This window comes from Solanum dulcamara, chromosome 2 (genome assembly GCF_947179165.1).
Source record: "Solanum dulcamara chromosome 2, daSolDulc1.2, whole genome shotgun sequence".
Lineage (NCBI taxonomy): Eukaryota > Viridiplantae > Streptophyta > Magnoliopsida > Solanales > Solanaceae > Solanum > Solanum dulcamara.
Genome location: NC_077238.1, coordinates 3,672,924 through 3,690,936, shown reverse-complemented (window position 1 = coordinate 3,690,936; position 18,013 = coordinate 3,672,924). Strand labels below are relative to the sequence as shown.

The following is an 18,013-nucleotide window of genomic DNA, read 5'->3' as shown; positions in this document are numbered from 1 at the left end:
AGCAGCATTAGTTGGCTCTGTGCGGTATACAAGAAACATTTTGAAAACTTTAATTATTACTTGTATGTAATTATTTTAGTTTATTTTTATCTTCTTAATGTGTTCATATCGAACTCAACATCTACACGTTGAAAAGGTCAAAGGGGGATTTTCTTTTTATTTATATTTATTTATTTTGACTTGGTAAACCGTGAGAGTTGATCTCAAAATAAGTGAGGGTAGTTATACCGTATTAACATTATTAAATCATATGAGAGAAAATGTATTTAGTTGGTAAAGTATATGGTCAATCATAATTTGAGGTTGAGAGTTTGAGTTTATGAAGAAGTAAGTGAAAATTAATTGTTGATTATTTTGAAGTGGGGGTACAAAAGCAATTAACTCCACTTAGTTATTAGAGTACTTGAGATGGATGTGGATTTTGTGGTAATAAATAGTAGAAAATATATTCACAAGATTATATATAATCTACATTAATATTATAATATATTCAGTACAATCCAATAAAATGATATTTGAAAAGGATAGAGTGTATACAAATTTTATCTTTAAGAGGTAAAGAACTTGTTTTCAATAGACCATTGATTCAAGGGGAAAAAAAGTCTAAAGCAATCTGGTAAAAGAAGTTACAGAAGTAAACGAAACAACAGCTAATAACACAATAGAAACTACAACAAAATAATACGATAATTGAAATACAAGAAATCAACATAATACTTAAGAGAAATCGAAGGACAAAAAACTTTCGGAACAATACTACGACTACTTATATGAACGAATAATAAAACAACACCTATTAACCTTCTATCATAATTTATATCATCCACACCCTTTTATCTAAAATCATGTTCCTCAATTATACACTAACTAAAACTACGTCATGTCATGTCTAATCCTACTCGACTCTTGTCCGGATGGTAGGCCAAATACCTAATGAAACAAAATTAAGATGCGCTCAATCCTGTCCAAACATCACCTTTATAAAAAAAATAGATTTATCTGATACCTTTTTGATGAGAGATGCATGTGAATCGACACAAATACCACTATAACTAAAAAAATTAGCACATAAATTTACTCGATACATATATTAATAAAAAATAATAAATATCGATGCAATCCATATACATAAAAGGAAAAAATACATGGCTTGAGAAAAAGCCAAGGCAAGGAGGCGTTTTTGATTTATAGGTGCTGACTCTCTATGCAATAGATGCAACGTTGCGCAATCTTAGCTTTAAAATTTATTTATTTTATTATATTATGCATTTGATGTAGACGTTTAGAAAGCAAAGCAAACCAATTTAATAATCATAACAATGATGACTTTTTGACAATAAATATAGTAAAACATTATATTCTCTACAATATACCTTACAATATACCTTGTATCTACTTGTTTACTATATTAAAAATAAATATCTCATAATATTTATTTAATTTATAAAATTAAAAAATAATTTATATTTAATTTTTAATTTATTTTTATTATTAATTAATAATTATTTTCATATTATATCTTTTTATTTATAATTTCTTAAAAATTATATATAATGGATAAATATTGTTCTACAGAGGGAGTATATAAGAAAAACACAAATCCAATTTTCAACGTGTGAAAGTTTGTCTTCTCAATTAAAAAAAAAAAAAAAAAAGGTTGTCCCTTTCACTTTGGGTGCACTAGAAAGATTGGATTTTGCAGACCCAGTTTCCATGTTTACCCTCTTGGCTAAACAAACAAATATAAGTATAAGCTTTATTTCTTTTTTGATTTTTGATTTTGAAGATTGGTTCTTGGTTCCTGGTTCTTATATTTGATCATTTGCCAGTGCCACTGAAAAAAAGATTGAATTTTTATAATCTTTGGTTTATCTGATTGGTATGTTCACAATTGGATTTATGGGGTTTTGGTTCGAAAGATTGAATTTTTAGGTGTGAACGATAACAATGGGAATTATTTTTATTTATTTTCTTGATTTGGGTATCTGGGGTTTTTGTGATTTTGTATCTATGAGATGATCTTGGTATATCTTTGATTCTACATTTGGTGATTTGAGTATGTTCTTTTTCTTCTATAAGGGTTATCAGTGATTTCAGTTTCTTGATTTGATTATCATAGGGATTTGGGAATGTGTGTAATGGATTTCTGCTAATTTTGGGATTCTTTTAATTTTATTGTTTTACAGTTTTTGGTGAATTCTGAATGAGTTTCTTGACAAAGATTGAACCTTTTTGTTTGTTTTGTTGTCCAACAAGTTTACTGAGCTGAACTCGAGGGAAGTTTGAATCTTTTGTTGTTGTTTTTTCTGAAATTCCTAGATGTTTAGCTTGGAGAGGTGGTGAATTGCTTTATCTTACTTGGGAGTGAATTGGTTTGCGACTTTTGATCTTCCGGGATACTGATTTTAACATAGGAAGAAATAATTCAGTGCATTTTGGATTACTTTTTCGTTTTAGTTTATAGTGGTTGGTGAATTCTGAATGAGTTTCTTGAAAGATTGAACCTTTTTGTTGTTTTGTTATTCGACGAGTTTACTGAGTTGAATTTGTGGAAAGTTTGAATCTTTTGTTGTTGTTTTTCTGAAATTCCTAGGTATATAGTTTGGAGAGGTAATGAATTGCTTAATCTCACTTGCGAATGAATTGGTTTACGACTTTCAATCTTCCAGGATACTAATTTTGACAGAGGAAGGAGCAATTCATTGCATTTTGAATCCTTTTTCTTTTTTACTTTACAGTGGTTGTTGAATTCTGAATGAGTTTCTTGAAAGATTGGACCTTTTTGTTGTTTTGTTATTCGATGAGTTTACTGAGTTGAATTAGTTGGAATCTTGAATCTTTTTTGTTTTCTTCTAAAATTCCTAGGTGTTTAGCTTGGAGAGGCAGTGAATTGCTTTATCTCACTTGGGAGTGAATTGGTTTAGACTTTTGATTTTCTGGGATACTAATGTTAACATAGGAAGAAGCAATTCGTTGCATTTTGGATTCTTTTTTCTTGTTTTACTTTATAGTGGTTGGTGAATTCTGCATGAGTTTCTAGAAAGATTGAACCCTTTTGTTGTTTTGTTATTCGATGAGTTTATTGAGTTGAATTTGTGGAAAGCTTGAATCTTTTGTTATTGTCTTTTTCCTGAAATTCCAAGGTGTTTAGCTTGGAAGGGAAGTGAATTGCTTTATCTCAATTTGGAGTGAATTGGTTTACGAATTTTGATCTTCCGGAATATTAAATTTAACATAGCAAGAACCTATTCATTGCATTTTGGGTACCTTTTTTTATTTTACTTTACAGTGGTTGGTGAATTCTGAATGAGTTTCTTGAAAGGTTGAACCTTTTTGTTGTTTCGTTATTTGACGAGTTTACTGAGTTGAACTGTGGAAAGCTTGAATCTTTTGTTGTTTTTGTCTGAAATTGCTAGGTGTTTAGCTTGGAAAGGAAGTGAATTGATTTTTCTCACTTGGGAGTGAATTGGTTTACGAATTCAGATCTTCTGGGATACCAATTTTAGCAATTTATTGGATGTTGCGTACCTCTTTTGGGGAAATTCAGTTACAGCAAGTTGTGCCCTCCTTTGGGTAGAATTCTTGAAATACTGGTAATTTTGATTGATGTTTGGAGATTTTGACACTATTGAAGAAATGGTGTAAATTTAGCTAGTTTTGGTGGTGGTGAAATGTCAGTAGTAGTTTCTCCACCTCCAAGTGTTGCACCATTTCCTGTCCCACCAATTTTCTTGAGTCCACCTCCTCAGCTTTCTTCTCCGGCCCCTGCATCTCAGCCTAATGCGACAGCATCACCTGTGTCTTCTCTTCCTCCAACATTACCCCCGCAATCTGCTCCTCCCCCGGCCTCACCACCACTACCACAATCGCCTCCTCCAAGTAACGTGACATCACCTCCTCCAAGTAACGTGACATCGCCTCCTCCAATGGCTTCCCCGCCCACAGAATCTGCTCCTCCAACTGTTAGTCCTCCACCTATCCCACCTGCTAGTTCACCGCCGCCTATATCTTCTCCTCCGCCTTCCAGTTCACCACCACCTCAATCTTCTCCTCCTCCTACATCTAGCCCACCAGTTAGTTCGTCACCACCTCCAAAAGTTGAGCCTCCACCTGTCTTACGTCCCCCACAACCAACTCCTCCTACAAGTTCACCTCCACCGCCTCCAAAAGATGATCCTCCTCCTAGCTCACCTCCACCACAACCAACCACTCCTCCAAGTTCACCTTCACCACCTCCCAAAGTTGATCCTCCACCTTTTTCACCTCCACCATCTGCCCAGAATCCGGATCCTACTCCACCACCAAAATCTCCTGAACCTCCGAAAGGTTCATCCCCTCCACCACCCGTGAACTCACCTCCATCACCAGCGTCTGTGCCACCAAAAGGCTCACCTCCTACCCCAGCCTCTGACCCTCCTACAAATTCACCTCCATCTCCAGCATTTACGCCACCACGAGGTTCATCCCCTACACCATCCTTTGAACCTCCTAAAAATACACCTCCCTCACCACCAGTTCCTTCAGGTGGAACCACTACCAATAGATCCAGTGACGATGCAGCAGGTAGCTCAAACAGTTCGAGTAGTAGCGGCATAGGAACTGGAGGTACAATTGCCATTGGCGTCATTGTTGCTGTTTTATTGCTTAGTATTGTTGGAGTAGTGGGTTGGTGCGTATGGAAGCGAAAGAAAAAGGCTTTTCATCCCAATGGCGGGAATGTCATGCCAAGCTCTCTGGGCTCCACCCCAAATTCTGGTAACTTTTCAGAAACTAGTATATCATGCATTATCATGTCAGTATATGTTTCAGATCTTTTTGAAGCAACATCAATGTAATATTTGTGTTTCATAAATTTCGAATGCAATCTGAGAAGATGCGCAAATTGTGTACAGATTCCATCTTATTGAAGATACAGGAATCAACACCTCAAACCGGAAATGGAACTGGCAACAAATCCCTAAATTCTCCTGGAGGATCCGGTGGATTTGGAAATCCAAAGATATGGTTTACCTATGAAGAATTAGTTAAGGCTACTGGTGACTTCTCGACTGAGAATTTGTTGGGGGCTGGTGGATTTGGTTCTGTATACAAAGGATGTCTACAAGATGGGAGGGATGTAGCAGTAAAGCAACTAGATATTGGTGGGCGCCAGGGGGACCGGGAGTTCAGAGCTGAAGTTGAAATCATTAGTCGAATACACCATCGCCATTTGGTTTCCCTTGTAGGCTATTGCATTTCTGAGAATAGAAGGCTCCTTGTTTATGAATATGTCCCAAATAACTCCCTTTACTTCCATCTTCATGGTAAATACAAATCTTTTATTTTTAAGAACTCATTGTTGGCATTTGGTCACTAAAACTAGATCTTGATACTTGCAATTTACAGCGGAAGGAATGCCTGTTATGGATTGGACAACACGTGTTAAGATTGCTGTTGGTGCAGCTCGTGGAATAGCTTATCTGCATGAAGATTGTAACTTTCTTCACTTCTTTAATTCTTTATAGTTATGATTGATTATCTGCACTTTGTTTCTTCTCTGGGTGAATAAAATATGACTAAAGAACTGCGAAAATTGCACATCAGATAATCTGTACGACTGTACCTGATTATCACTGTTAATATTTTTTATTGAACCCTTCTCTTTCTACATCAATTACAAAAAAACATTGAACAATACTTATAAAAAAGAATACATTGAACAAGGATATAAGATACTCCACTATCAACTTTCTCATCCTATTTGCCTAAAGAGAACAAAAAAAAGAAGTAAGGGGGGAGAGGAAGGGGGAGAGAAGATGTATATAAATATTTTCAGCTTAACAGAAGTCACAGGACCTTGTTGTTGGCAATTTTCTTGTGACGAAGTGACAGTAGTTCCTCCTTGTGATGAAGCTGAATCTATTAGACTATTAAACAGTAGCAAATGCTTATATTTATACTGTTAGAAGAATAAATAGAAGAGAGAAGAAAACTCAAGCATGGGAAGTTAAGATATTGGTATGATCTGTAATATACGCGCCCCTTGTTCTTGTTTCCTGTAATATCTACATGGTACACTTATTCTACTTATCACTCTTTAACTCTGGATTTGATAATTATCACTCTTCTTTTGTTTCACTCATTTTTCCTGGTGATGACAGGCAATCCTCGTATTATCCACAGAGACATTAAGTCATCAAACATTCTTTTGGATATTAACTTTGAGGCTCGGGTATGTCGACATCCTCAAACTCCATTATTGACATTCTTTGTTTTGACTTGCAAACTGCCTTATAATTCTATTTATTTTTCACAGGTTTCTGATTTCGGATTAGCTAAATTAGCTCAGGATACAAAAACTCATGTTACAACACGTGTTGTGGGAACATTTGGGTATGTTCCATCACCAACTTAAACACCAAGTGGACTATAGGAGACAATGCATTATATTCCTCCTCTTTATGTGTCTATTAATACCTTGTATTGTTTCAGATACATGGCTCCTGAATATGCTTCAAGTGGCAAGCTAACTGAAAAATCCGATATATATTCTTTTGGGGTTGTGCTTCTGGAGCTAATTACTGGACGGAAGCCTGTTGATACATCTCAGCCTTTAGGGGACGAGAGTCTAGTTGAATGGGTATGTTTATAGTCAAACCAATCTCTTCTTTCTCCGAGTCCAAAGTGGCATGAGATCTCTTTCATCAGCCACTCTCCACGTTATGTGATGATTATGCACTGGTTATTTGTCTTACTTACAAGTTAACATATATGCATGGGCTGAGTACAAGTACTGTGTTTAGTCCATTTTACTAGGACAACCTCTACATTTCATGTTACATAGGATTTGCTGATTCGTCCTGTCATTTTCCACACTGCACAAAATCTTGGTGAATGAGGTTTGAAGAAACCGCCATTGGTGCTACAGTTCTACTCTACAGCAGGCATCTAGTCGCACTTCTTTGAAAGTTCCTTTCTTTTAGCTTTTTTGTTCTAGCACATCAGTATGCTGGGAGGTTTCTCAGCTATAAATCTTTTTAAAAGAAATTCAGACCTCTATCCTGGAAACCTTAGGGTGAGAAATTACCAAAATTTTAGCCTCTGGAAAGTGTGTTTGTCCTTGTTGACTTTAGGAATAGAGTATTTGCAACAGAATTCGTTTATTGCTCGACCTACCATATAGATGCTTACTACTCATCTGCCATTTCAATGGATTAGAGTTGTTGTTCTCTTTTTGTTTGTAAGATTGTGAAAGTTAAGAGGACAATTGGAAGTGGACACACCTAGGGAATCGTGATGATTTTTTCAGGACATTAATTAAAGATAACCGTTGGCATCCTGTGTTCATCAAATTTCTAAGATTTGTTAAAATCCCCATGTAGTCCCTTCTAATGTTCTGGCAAAGATATCGTTCCATTTTGATCCTTAATTTGAGGCTTATCAGAATTTGATGGTATAAAAGATTTTATTTAAGGGTTGTTAGGGCACAAATCAGATATCCTGGAGAAGAACAAACAAACAGGTTCACTGAAAACTCTGCTCTTCTTGTTTTCGAAGAATGGTACTTCTCTTATATCCTTAAGTGAAATAGGGGAAAGCAAGGAAAGGATGGAGATAGATTTGATGTTGTAGGATATTAAGTTTTTCGACTATATTCCAACTTATCTGCAGCTTGCATGACTGAGCGGGTGAAAGGAAATTGTGTACTAATTGCACAGATTTGGTGTTTCATGTTTGGAAGTTTTCTGTCTTGTAAGGGTTCAGTTGAGTCCATATAATAACCGTTTCTTATATGGAAAATGATTACTCCTTCTGATTACTCTGAGCAGGAAGGCTTCCACTAAAAACGTTTTCTATTTCTGTTTGGCTCCTGAGAATGTTTATTCTTTCGAATAGAACTAGATTCTATTACTTATCACTACAACTCACATTGAATCAGCCCAACACTGTTTTGAAGTCGTATCAATGTAAAACTTGGTGGGTCATGCTGCAACTTGATCTTTTTTTTCTCTTCCAGGCTCGACCGTTGCTTACTCATGCCCTTGAGAAATTTGAATTTGATCAGCTGGCAGATCCACGCCTCGAGAGGAATTATGTTATCCCTGAGATGTTTCAACTGATTGAGGCAGCTGCAGCTTGTGTGCGCCACTCAGCTGCAAAGAGACCAGGGATGGGACAGGTAACTGATTCTTCATTTCACTAAAATCCTACGCCTGAAGCACCGTTAAGACTTGTCACCAAGGAACTTTACATTCTGACCATTCTTATTCTTTGCAGATCATGAGAGCTTTTGATAACATGTCTGCATCTGATCTGACCAATGGGATGAAAGTTGGTGAAAGTACAATATATAATTCTGCAGAACAATCTGCAGAAATAAGATTGTTCCGAAGGATGGCATTTGGTAGTCCAGATTTTAGTTCTGATTTTTTTAGTCAAGGTACACAGCATAGTGGAGAGTCGGCTGAAGATAGGGTATAGTACACAACTAAAGGTCTTGTTAAAGCAAGTGTATATGTATCTGTTCATAGATCAAAAGCACCTACGTTGAGAGGTACGCGTTTGCCTCTCCGAGGTGATTTTGGTTATGTTTTGTAAGTAGATTCCTTTTTTGCTGCTTACATATAGGCCCTGCTATTTTAGTAGCAATTTTTCCTGTAAGTAACATGAATTTTTTTGTCATCTCCAATATTTTTGTTCTTTCAATGGTTATTCAACTTATTTGTTCTCAAATGGTGGAAATGTAAACTTTGATGGAACGTATAGGTCCTTGAGGATAAAGCTTTTGTGAGAGGAAGCTTAGTATTCATCAAGATTTCTACACCAATGAATCAACAATTCCGATTCTTTCTTTTTCTCTTGATTCTCTTTCGATTGAGATGTATAGATCATGTTCATGGATTAGCGAAAATGTGCAAAAGCTCTATTTGCTCGTCATTCTCCGAGTCTCTTTCTTTTTGTGTATGGCATGGTCACTCCCTTTGGCAGCATCCACTAATTTGGAAATATTTGCTTAAAAGAGAGTCTCTTTCTTTTTGTGTATGGCATGGTCACTCCCTTTGGCAGCATCCACTAATTTGGAAATATTTGCTTAAAAGAGAATGTATGTACCTCGTGGAATAGTCGAAGTGTGCACAAGTTGGTCCTACGCTACCATCATAAAAAATGTAAATAGAAAGGCCGAGTTTTGAAGTTTTGCTTGTAAAGTCTTTACATCCATTTACACAAGGAATAAAGAAAAGCAAGATTGAGAAGATCATGTCTTCCTTTGGAAGGCAAGTGCAAAAAAGTCTCAGACAGACCTCAATAATCAAGCCTGTTGAGTGAACTCTTCTGCTAGCTATACATAAACAAACAAACTATGCTTCAATCCTAAGCAAGTTGTGGTCGGCTATATGAATTGTCACTATGTATGTCGCTTCATTTAAGCACGTCGTAGTCCAATATTGTGTCACATGTGAGGATACATCACAAATTGACTCGTTTAACGCTATATTTCTCCGTTATCCTAGCTTGAGACGAGTAATATGAGCAAGTTCACATAAGCGAAGTTCTCTTAGCTATCCATGAAGATGTAAAATACAAGTCACTAGAACATGACAGCTTATGCTTCCTTAGACATTTTGTTTTAGGCTATCAGTTCCATCTTTCTTTAGCTTTGCAGCCAATATTTAATTTCTCAATGCTTCAAACATCAATATACTCTTCTATAAAGATAAAGCAACCTATTCCTTGACAAGAAATGACTTCTCTTCATAACCTTCTTCATTACCATCACCCTTTCTCTCCTTCAATCTTGCACAAAAAATGGAAGACAAAAACATTTTCGCGGCCGATTGCATAGTCATATGTTGCTGCTGTCAATGCTTGATCCTCCAAATCATCATCTTGTTCTTGCTTAACCTTCCATGCAAGCTGTTAAAGAAAACAAAAGAATGTATAAAGAAACTGAGATATCGAAGAAAGAACAAGAAAACTATTATGGAGATGGAGATCAACAGACATGAAGATGAAATCTTGAAAGATCATGGAGGATCTTTGAGGGTTCATCTTGAGAGTTTGTGTTGTTTGGAGGAAGTTGAAAAGGTTTTAGAAGAGTTTTCTCAAAAGGGTGAATTTGCTTTTGGAAGCTTTTGGGGTGGGGATGAAGAGGATGTGTTAGAGACACAGAGAATCACAACATGTATACATAAACAAACAATTGATTATGATGTTTTTCATACTCGATACAAGTTTTTGGATCTTTCAAGTTGCAGTGACACTATCATATGCTCTTTTAACAAAAGTTTATGAAATAACTAATATCCTATCTGTTAAGACTTCTTGGGATACTCTTTGTTCTAATGAATTTAAGTTTGATACTCTGACACGAGTGTAAAAAGAATTTAAACCATTGGACAATTTAACATATTGTTGTAGGTTACTTACTATTTATTCAAGGTTACCAATCAATGCTTATTAAAGAAAAGTAACCAAATTGTGTGAATGTGAAAAGAAGTAGCCTAATAGACACTCACTCAAAACTTACCTATTCTAAATCCTGAATTCGCGTTTGATAGTATTAGTCTCTTGTGTAAGTTTGACTTGGTTTTCGAGTATATATAGAATGTTTTGTCATGTCATCTTCGTTTGATATGACTTCTTTAACGTAAATAATATTTGTTTGTTTGATCACATTTTAGTCTTTCTTGGAGAAGCTGATTGACTAGCATACTAGTGACAAATCCCGGACCCTGCACATTGGCGAGAGCTTAGTATACCAAACTGTCCATTTTGTCTATTAATTAATATGTATAAAGGACATCTGCCAGAAGATGCAAAATGTCCTTATCAACTAGAAATGCTCATTCTTTATTGCTAAAGAAAATGTACACATAATTATAACTTGAAAGAGAATATTGGGTCTTATAGCTCAAAACAAATCCAATACTCTTTCTTATTAAAAGTTGCTTATCTGCTATTCTGCTTCTAGTATTCAACAACAAAAACTTAAACAATTTTACAAGATATAGAATGAAAGAATTACAAATATGTTACCAGTTGACAAAATTTACAAACTCATGAGACATCTTTGCTCATTCAAGACATGGTATACAAGTAGTATAGCTTTGCACCAATTGGACCTCGACGTTGTGTCTTCAATGTCAGTAATCATGTACAGGACCAGCTCGGAAAACATGTACAATGAGCAAGTTCCTGCTTGACGGTGGTTTTTTTGTAGGTCCAAAAGTTCTTTCTTGCTGAGAATACCTATTCAGATGTTATCTGTGGCTATTGTTGTTCTCTTTCTCGTCTTCCAAAGGATTCCTTCTCGCCAATGAACGAGCAGTGAAACCTACAGTTGTGGGCCTTATTGACCTCTGTCTTACCACGTGGCAGAACTCTGGGTCATCAGCCCTTCCCTCGTATCTTATCCATTGAATCATCCCGTGGTACATTGGGAAGAACCGCGTTTGAATAGCATTGTATGCTAAGTATGGAATAAGAGCTGAAATGACCACCAATATCGTCATGATCCAGTAGAATGGGGCTGGGGCTAACGCTTCCACGAAGATTTGGTATGCGGTAGCGGAAAATGTTGTAGACATGGTTCCATAAATCAGCAGGAAAATGTACCAGAGAGCAATTCCACCCCAGATGACCATATGCTGGATTAAGGTAAAATAACTGATAGCAAGAGCCATCTGGCAGTTGACAACCCAAACAACACATGTGTACATGGTTGCTCCAACAACAGCGAATTCAGCAACTTTACCGTCTTTTTTAAAGGCTTGAGGATCTAGTGCTGTTATGCAGAAGAAGAAGATTATCACTGCGCTGCAAACGCCATTGACCATCCAGCCAATTATACGACGCCATCTGAAAAGGAGATTCTGGATACCTTCTTGGTATAGTAAAGGGAACTGCCACATAATACCATAAAATATAATTAGAAACTAAGAAAAAGTACTTAATTCCATGTTATGTCCAAAAAGCTGTAACAGATACAAAAACAGCTGATGATAGTAAATAGTGTGTAATTTTTGGCAAACACTAGTAATAAGTACATGTGCTGAGATGGCTTGGGCACGTGAAGAGGAGGAGCACAGATGCACCTCTGAGGTGTGAGAGGTTGGCTATAATAAGCTATGGGAGAGGTAGAGGTAGGCCAAAGAAGACTGAGGGGAGGTGATTAGATAGGATATGACACATCTTAAGCTTACTGAGGACATGACCCTAAATAGGAAGATTTGGAAGACGAGGGTAACGGTAGCAGGGTAATAGGTAGCTAAGTGTTGTAGTATTAGTTAGTATATGTATAGTATCTTATTCTCCTAAATTTTACTATCATTTGTTTCATTTATTCTGTTTATCTTGCTATTTTACTGTCGATTTTTTTCTTTCTATCATGCTTTGATTACATTTGTTTTGAGCTGAGGGCATATTGGAAAAAGCCTTCACCCCATAAAGGTAGGTAAGGTCTCTGTACATCCTACCTTCCCCAACCCACTTGTGGGATTACACTGGATATGTTGTTGTTAGTAGTAATAAGCACATATATGTTAAGCGAAAATGAATACTGCATCAAGTGTAACATACCTTAAGACACAATCTGGCAGATACATCTTGATCAAAAACTCCCAAAGCAATCACTGGGAGTGATGTGAAGAAGACATTGTAAGTTGACAGAAACCATTCATTGTATGCTGGTTGTCCAGAAAATGATGTATATGCCTCGTATAAGAACACAGTCACACCAAATACGATGTTTTTGTAGAAGAAGTAGCATATCTGCAGGGAAACAAATATAAAAAGCCAGTTATCAAACTGCTCCACAAATAATATATCTTTTTGTCTAGAAATAGTTCCATAAGGCAATAGATTTATTATTTGAAAACACATTTTTATCTCATCTAACTCATGATGACAGGAAAAATTTAAAGAGTAAAATTCGCAGAAAATAGATTACCATTGTAGAGATTCTTCTATAACACCAATGTCCATGCACTAAAAGCAAGCGCTCCAAAAATCGGAACTGAGCAATTGCAACATCACTTGACATAACAGCCTAATGAGTAAAAACAAGATTATGAAGAACAATTAGTTGGGGTAGGTGGAGGAAAAGTATTAATGTGAATAAGTATTAAGAGAGAATAAGTATAAGCTCTTGAACCTGCATTCCTTCGACACCACTGATTCCAACTCCGATATCAGCTTCTTGAAGCATTCCTACATCATTAGCTCCATCTCCGACTGCCAATGTTATCTTTCCAGTCCCGTTTTTGACAAGTCTTGTTACCTATATATTCCAAGAAATAGTCAACCTAAAGCACCAGAGTGGACTTGAAAACATAGAGTCTGGATTGTGAAATCAATTTTCAACTTACAAGTGCCTTCTGTTTTGGTGATGAACGGCAGCATATAACAGAGGCACATCTGACTGCAAGGTCTAAGAACATATCTTTTACTTCATCATCTAGGGCATAGGTAAGAGATTTTCCATCAATGATCAAAGCAAATGCCTCTGTGCTTGAAGCAGTAAGTAGAGCCTTCCCTTCAGCAAGTTGCCGTGAAACACTTCCCTTTGAAGCCTGTAATTAAAACAAAAAAATAAAACACAACTTCATGAATATGAAACTTTAAAATTTAAAGAATTGTTTCCACATATTTAATTATGTCCCTGTCACTGCTACTTCAACAAGCAATACAAACAAAGAAGGTTCTCAAGGAGATTATAGGAGGGATTGCTCTTAACTTTTCTCTTTTTTTCATTCTTTATGTGGTTTTTAATTGATTTTGTTCATGGATATTGAATTGCGTTTAGAGGGAACATGCATGTCAAACTCATAGGTGCACAGAGGGAGTGAAAGAGCAATGTCATCGATCATTCGCAAAAACAGTGGCCATTTTCAGCTTCAAAAAGCACATTGTTGAGACGCAATGGAACATAACCATAAGTTAACTGCTTATAAGGCATAACAGAATTTCTTTTGTTCCATTTCAAAATGATTCACACTTGCAGATATGGAAATTGATGTGGCACATATTAAACAGATGTATTTACCCTGGCAATTGCATTCTTTTCTCCAGCTTTCTCTACAGCTATAATATCAGGGCTTTCCAGCGTTATGATAATTTGCTTCATTCCTTGTCTAAGCAAACTACAAGCATAACTGCAGGAGACATTTTGTTCAGAATGTGTTTGGACAAGCAAAGCTTGCATCAAATAAAAACTGCAAAAACTCATAATCAATTACTATACCCGATATTAATGGCTGTTTCCATCTTATCCCCAGTCAAAACCCAAATTTTTATGCCTGCTTGAGCAAGTTTGTCGATGCAATCAGGAACCTATAGCATGAATAGAAACAGAAAAGTCAATACACATCCAAATGACGTCTGTGGAAACAGATATATCAACACATATCAATCAATCAACAATGCTTGGAAATAGTTCTCTGAGTTCATAAAACTTACCCCTGGTTGAAGCTTGTCCTCCACAGCAGTAGCACCAAGAAGAATCAAGTCCTTTTCTATCTTATCTGTTACTTCATCAATGATTGCTTCACGGTCTTCACTGACTGAATTTTTTGCCTCTAGAAATTTTTCATTGAAAGTTTTGTATTCTTCTTCACTGAGCTCACGATAAGCCAGTATCAAGGTCCTCAAACCTGCATCAGCGTACTCATTCACATGTTCCCTTGTTTCTTGTTCAAACTTTCTTCCATTTTTTCCGAGTCTTTCAAACATGATACTGTCAGCACCTTTGGAGAGTAACAAGATCTTTCCATCTTCATCCTTTACTATGACAGACATCCTTTTTCTTGTACTGTTAAACTCCAAAACGTTCAAAATCTTGTATGACCTGCAAACAAAGATCTCTAAGATTACTCTCAACAAAAAATGCTCATGTTTATAGCACTGCGTCAAATATCTGAAAAACATAATAAGCATTCATTGCCTTAAGTTTTCATAGAGATTAAGAATCTTTTTGAATATAAATAAGAAATGTCACTGGTACTAGGCTGCATTGTCTATCCACTGGTCTTTATGGATAATCTACTAATGATGCACTTGAGCAAGAGCCAGCCAAATATCGGAGATACTATACTTTCAGAAAACTAAAAATGCTGAAAACATATAATGAAGAACATGTTGCAAATTAACTAACCTCTCAATTCTCTTGCCAGATTCCAAATCCAATTCATGTACCGACACATTTGTTTGTGTCCTTTTAAAGAATTCAAAACCAACTTCTCTAGCAGCAATCACAAAGGCTGCTTCATCTGGAGACTCAGCTTCATATGAAACCTTGCCTGTAACCTCATTTACTTCTGGTATGACTGTATGACAGACTGCTAACAAACGGAAGAACTTCTGTATTACATCTGAATGAGGCTCAAAAAGCCAACTCGCATTCATGATTCTCTCGTCTTCAAAATTGAAACCTTTAATAGTGGACTTCCTAGGACTAACAACACCATTCTCAGTGTGATCCTTATTTATAGCCATCAGTGGAGATCCATTTCTCTTAGCCATAGCCTTTTCCACTTCTGTAATACCACGTCCATAAGCAGTACCAGCCACGGAGCACTTGACAAACTCCATTGAATTACAAGTCAGTGTGCCAGTTTTATCAGAAAGTATTGTGTCAACCTGGCCGAGTTCCTCAGTAAGATTTGAGGTGCGGGCATGTGCTGGTTTATCAGTTTCTTCATAGTACATATTAATATCCTTATTAATGAAGATACTCTGAAGAACTTTAACAATTTCGATAGACACATATAAGGAGATAGGAATCAAGTAGCTATACAGCATCACAGCCGTCATAAAATGGAACATGGCAGCAGCAGGAGCTCTTCTGGGATCAAAGAAAATGTCTGAATTTTCAGGTTGCAGATACCACCTGTTATGTCCGCCATCTAGATCCTGTTTAGTCACGATTCCAAAGTAGACTGATCCAACAAAACCAATTGTGAATAGAACAGCAAATAAGAAGTAAATGATTCTATCCATCTTCCTCTCAATTTTGCTTCTTTTAGAAGGGGGATCTGTTGCATTCTGCATGACCTTTGTGTCATGACCGGTAAAGATAACGGCCCCGTATATATATTCTGTGTTGCGCAATTTAGAGTCTCTGAGGAGTAATTGCTGGGGAGAAAGAGGACTCTGTTGTTCTTCGTATTCCATACTTCCAACAAAAGTATACAAATTAGCATTAGGATCTTCACATTTAACTAAGGCTTTAAAGCCTTTAAAGTGTGAATCTTCATTCAAGGATGAAGTAACCTCCAATGCCTGTTTAAGCTTCAGATTAGTCTCTCCATCAAGGTTCATGGTCTCAACATAGCAAACCGCATCATCAAAACAAGACGAAAGTAAAAGAAGGTCTGCCGGAAAGAATTGATCCTTCTCCACCTTAACTATATCACCAACTTTCAAATTTTTCCATTCAGTAAGATTAAAAACTCCATCTCCTTGGTGTACTTTAACCTTCCTACCGTTCACCTCAATATCCTGAAAAGAAGAAAACGAGAAGACGGATGACAAACTGTGTGCACGCACAAGGCAGGACAATGACAAGAAGCAAAAGTAAATGTATAAACTACTGCTATCTATCTATATATAAAAAGAGACTCCTACCAGAGAATCTGTACCATACATGAGAAAACCAGATTATGCCACAGTATCAAATGGGAAAGAATGAAGCTGGTCCCAAATTGAAAAAAGATTGAAAATCAGACTATTTTAGAGAATATTACTTTCAATTCAAAATGGTAACTTTGGTATCTTGGGAAAGTCTCAAAAATTACCCTACACACAAACAGAACTTTCACATTATAACCAGTTAGATCCCAAGAACCCTTCAAATTATTGATAGACATAGTCCAGTAACAAAATCATTACATCATTGATTTTATGTAGCCACAACATCATCAAAAACGTTTTCCAAGATAAGAAGACCATAGTTTTTAGAAAAAAAACTCTTTTTTTTACCAGTAAGATCTGCTTTAATTTAAATTTCAAAATGAAAAAAGAAAAAAGAGAATACCTGCTGCTTTCTACGCCAGTCTTCAATACCCTCTTTGACCATAGTTGCCCCAATAACAAGTATAAGAGGAAGAATGGCACTTAAAGCAGTGTATGGAGCCAATGGTGTAAAAGCCAAGATTCCAGTAACAAGAAAGTAGAAATTAGCTACTCTTCTAAACTGCTCAAACAAGGATTTTGGCAAGAAAGTTGCAGCAGTATATTTTGTTGTGCTGACATAATTCCCTGCATATTCCCTAATTCCAGACTCAAAACTATCAGGTTCATTGCAAAATACCACTCGAGAAAATCCAGGCCCTCCAATTTGTGAATGATCATCACTCAAAACTGATGCTTTCCCACATTTAAATGAGTAGATAGTGCTAAAATGTAGCTTCTTCCTTCTCCCTGTCCTCATTCCAATACCAAAAAAAACTACTACTGTTCTTTTCAGTACTGGAAAAAAACAAAGTCCCAAAGGGGTAGTAATGCAGTTTTTTCCAAGATTCACCTTCTGAAAATGCCCAGAAACACCAAAGATCAGAACTTTATGACAAATTACTTTTCAATAATTGAACCCCAGCTAAAATTTCCAAAACCCCAGAGAGAAAAGATGAACCAACACAAAGAAATTGGGTAACTGACCCAATAGACAAAAGCTAGAGGAAATAGTACTGGGGTTAGGAAGTTAGTTCCAAGATTGACAAAAAAACTCAAAAAACAAGTCTTCACCTCAAGATTTTAGCTACAAAGTCCTAATCTTTATCAGCAATTAATGCAAAATATGTCCCAGTATTCTTCAACTTCAGCTTGAACAAATCAAAAGAATCAAAGTGAAATAAATTTAATGAAGAAGAGAGAGAGTATGACAGCTGCTACATCTCTCTCTATATATATATATTGTGTAATTTACCCAATAGGGTGTACAGCAGACTTCAAAGAAATTTCAATTTGGTAGAAAAAATAAATAAATTGTTCTAATGTTTGATTTTTCTCCCATTTGGCACAAAACCTTTGAACATTG

General features: G+C 36.2%; 3 protein-coding genes across 6 annotated transcripts; 2 read left to right on the top strand and 1 right to left on the bottom strand.

Moving 5' to 3' along the window:
- Positions 1 to 1,657: 1,657 nt before the first annotated feature.
- Positions 1,658 to 8,818, top strand: LOC129880013 (proline-rich receptor-like protein kinase PERK9). 4 transcript variants are annotated; one of them, XM_055953818.1, is made up of 9 exons: positions 1,658 to 1,747; positions 3,417 to 4,755; positions 4,893 to 5,303; positions 5,386 to 5,472; positions 6,141 to 6,211; positions 6,296 to 6,372; positions 6,472 to 6,619; positions 7,997 to 8,158; positions 8,257 to 8,818. In XM_055953818.1, the coding sequence occupies exons 2-9, from the start codon at positions 3,672 to 3,674 to the stop codon at positions 8,458 to 8,460; spliced, it is 2,244 nt and encodes a 747-aa protein (XP_055809793.1). In that variant the 5' UTR covers positions 1,658 to 1,747; positions 3,417 to 3,671; the 3' UTR covers positions 8,461 to 8,818. The 4 variants fall into 4 exon arrangements, with proteins under 4 accessions (XP_055809793.1, XP_055809794.1, XP_055809791.1 ...); XM_055953819.1 differs by lacking the exon at positions 1,658 to 1,747 and adding an exon at positions 1,777 to 1,932; XM_055953817.1 differs by lacking the exon at positions 1,658 to 1,747 and adding an exon at positions 1,782 to 1,879.
- Positions 8,819 to 9,582: 764 nt separating this feature from the next.
- On the top strand, positions 9,583 to 10,259 carry LOC129880014 (uncharacterized). Its single transcript, XM_055953820.1, is given in 2 exon segments — positions 9,583 to 10,201; positions 10,204 to 10,259. Coding segments are annotated over 2 exon segments (450 nt in total). The 5' UTR covers positions 9,583 to 9,786; the 3' UTR covers positions 10,239 to 10,259.
- A 635-nt stretch (positions 10,260 to 10,894) lies between these two features.
- LOC129880012 (putative phospholipid-transporting ATPase 9) lies at positions 10,895 to 18,013 on the bottom strand. The gene is made up of 11 exons (XM_055953815.1): positions 17,722 to 18,013; positions 17,012 to 17,503; positions 15,131 to 16,476; positions 14,437 to 14,824; positions 14,222 to 14,310; positions 14,024 to 14,132; positions 13,347 to 13,550; positions 13,133 to 13,258; positions 12,929 to 13,027; positions 12,559 to 12,750; positions 10,895 to 11,882 (listed from the first exon to the last, which is right to left on the bottom strand). The coding sequence occupies exons 2-11, from the start codon at positions 17,405 to 17,407 to the stop codon at positions 11,241 to 11,243; spliced, it is 3,591 nt and encodes a 1,196-aa protein (XP_055809790.1). The 5' UTR covers positions 17,408 to 17,503; positions 17,722 to 18,013; the 3' UTR covers positions 10,895 to 11,240.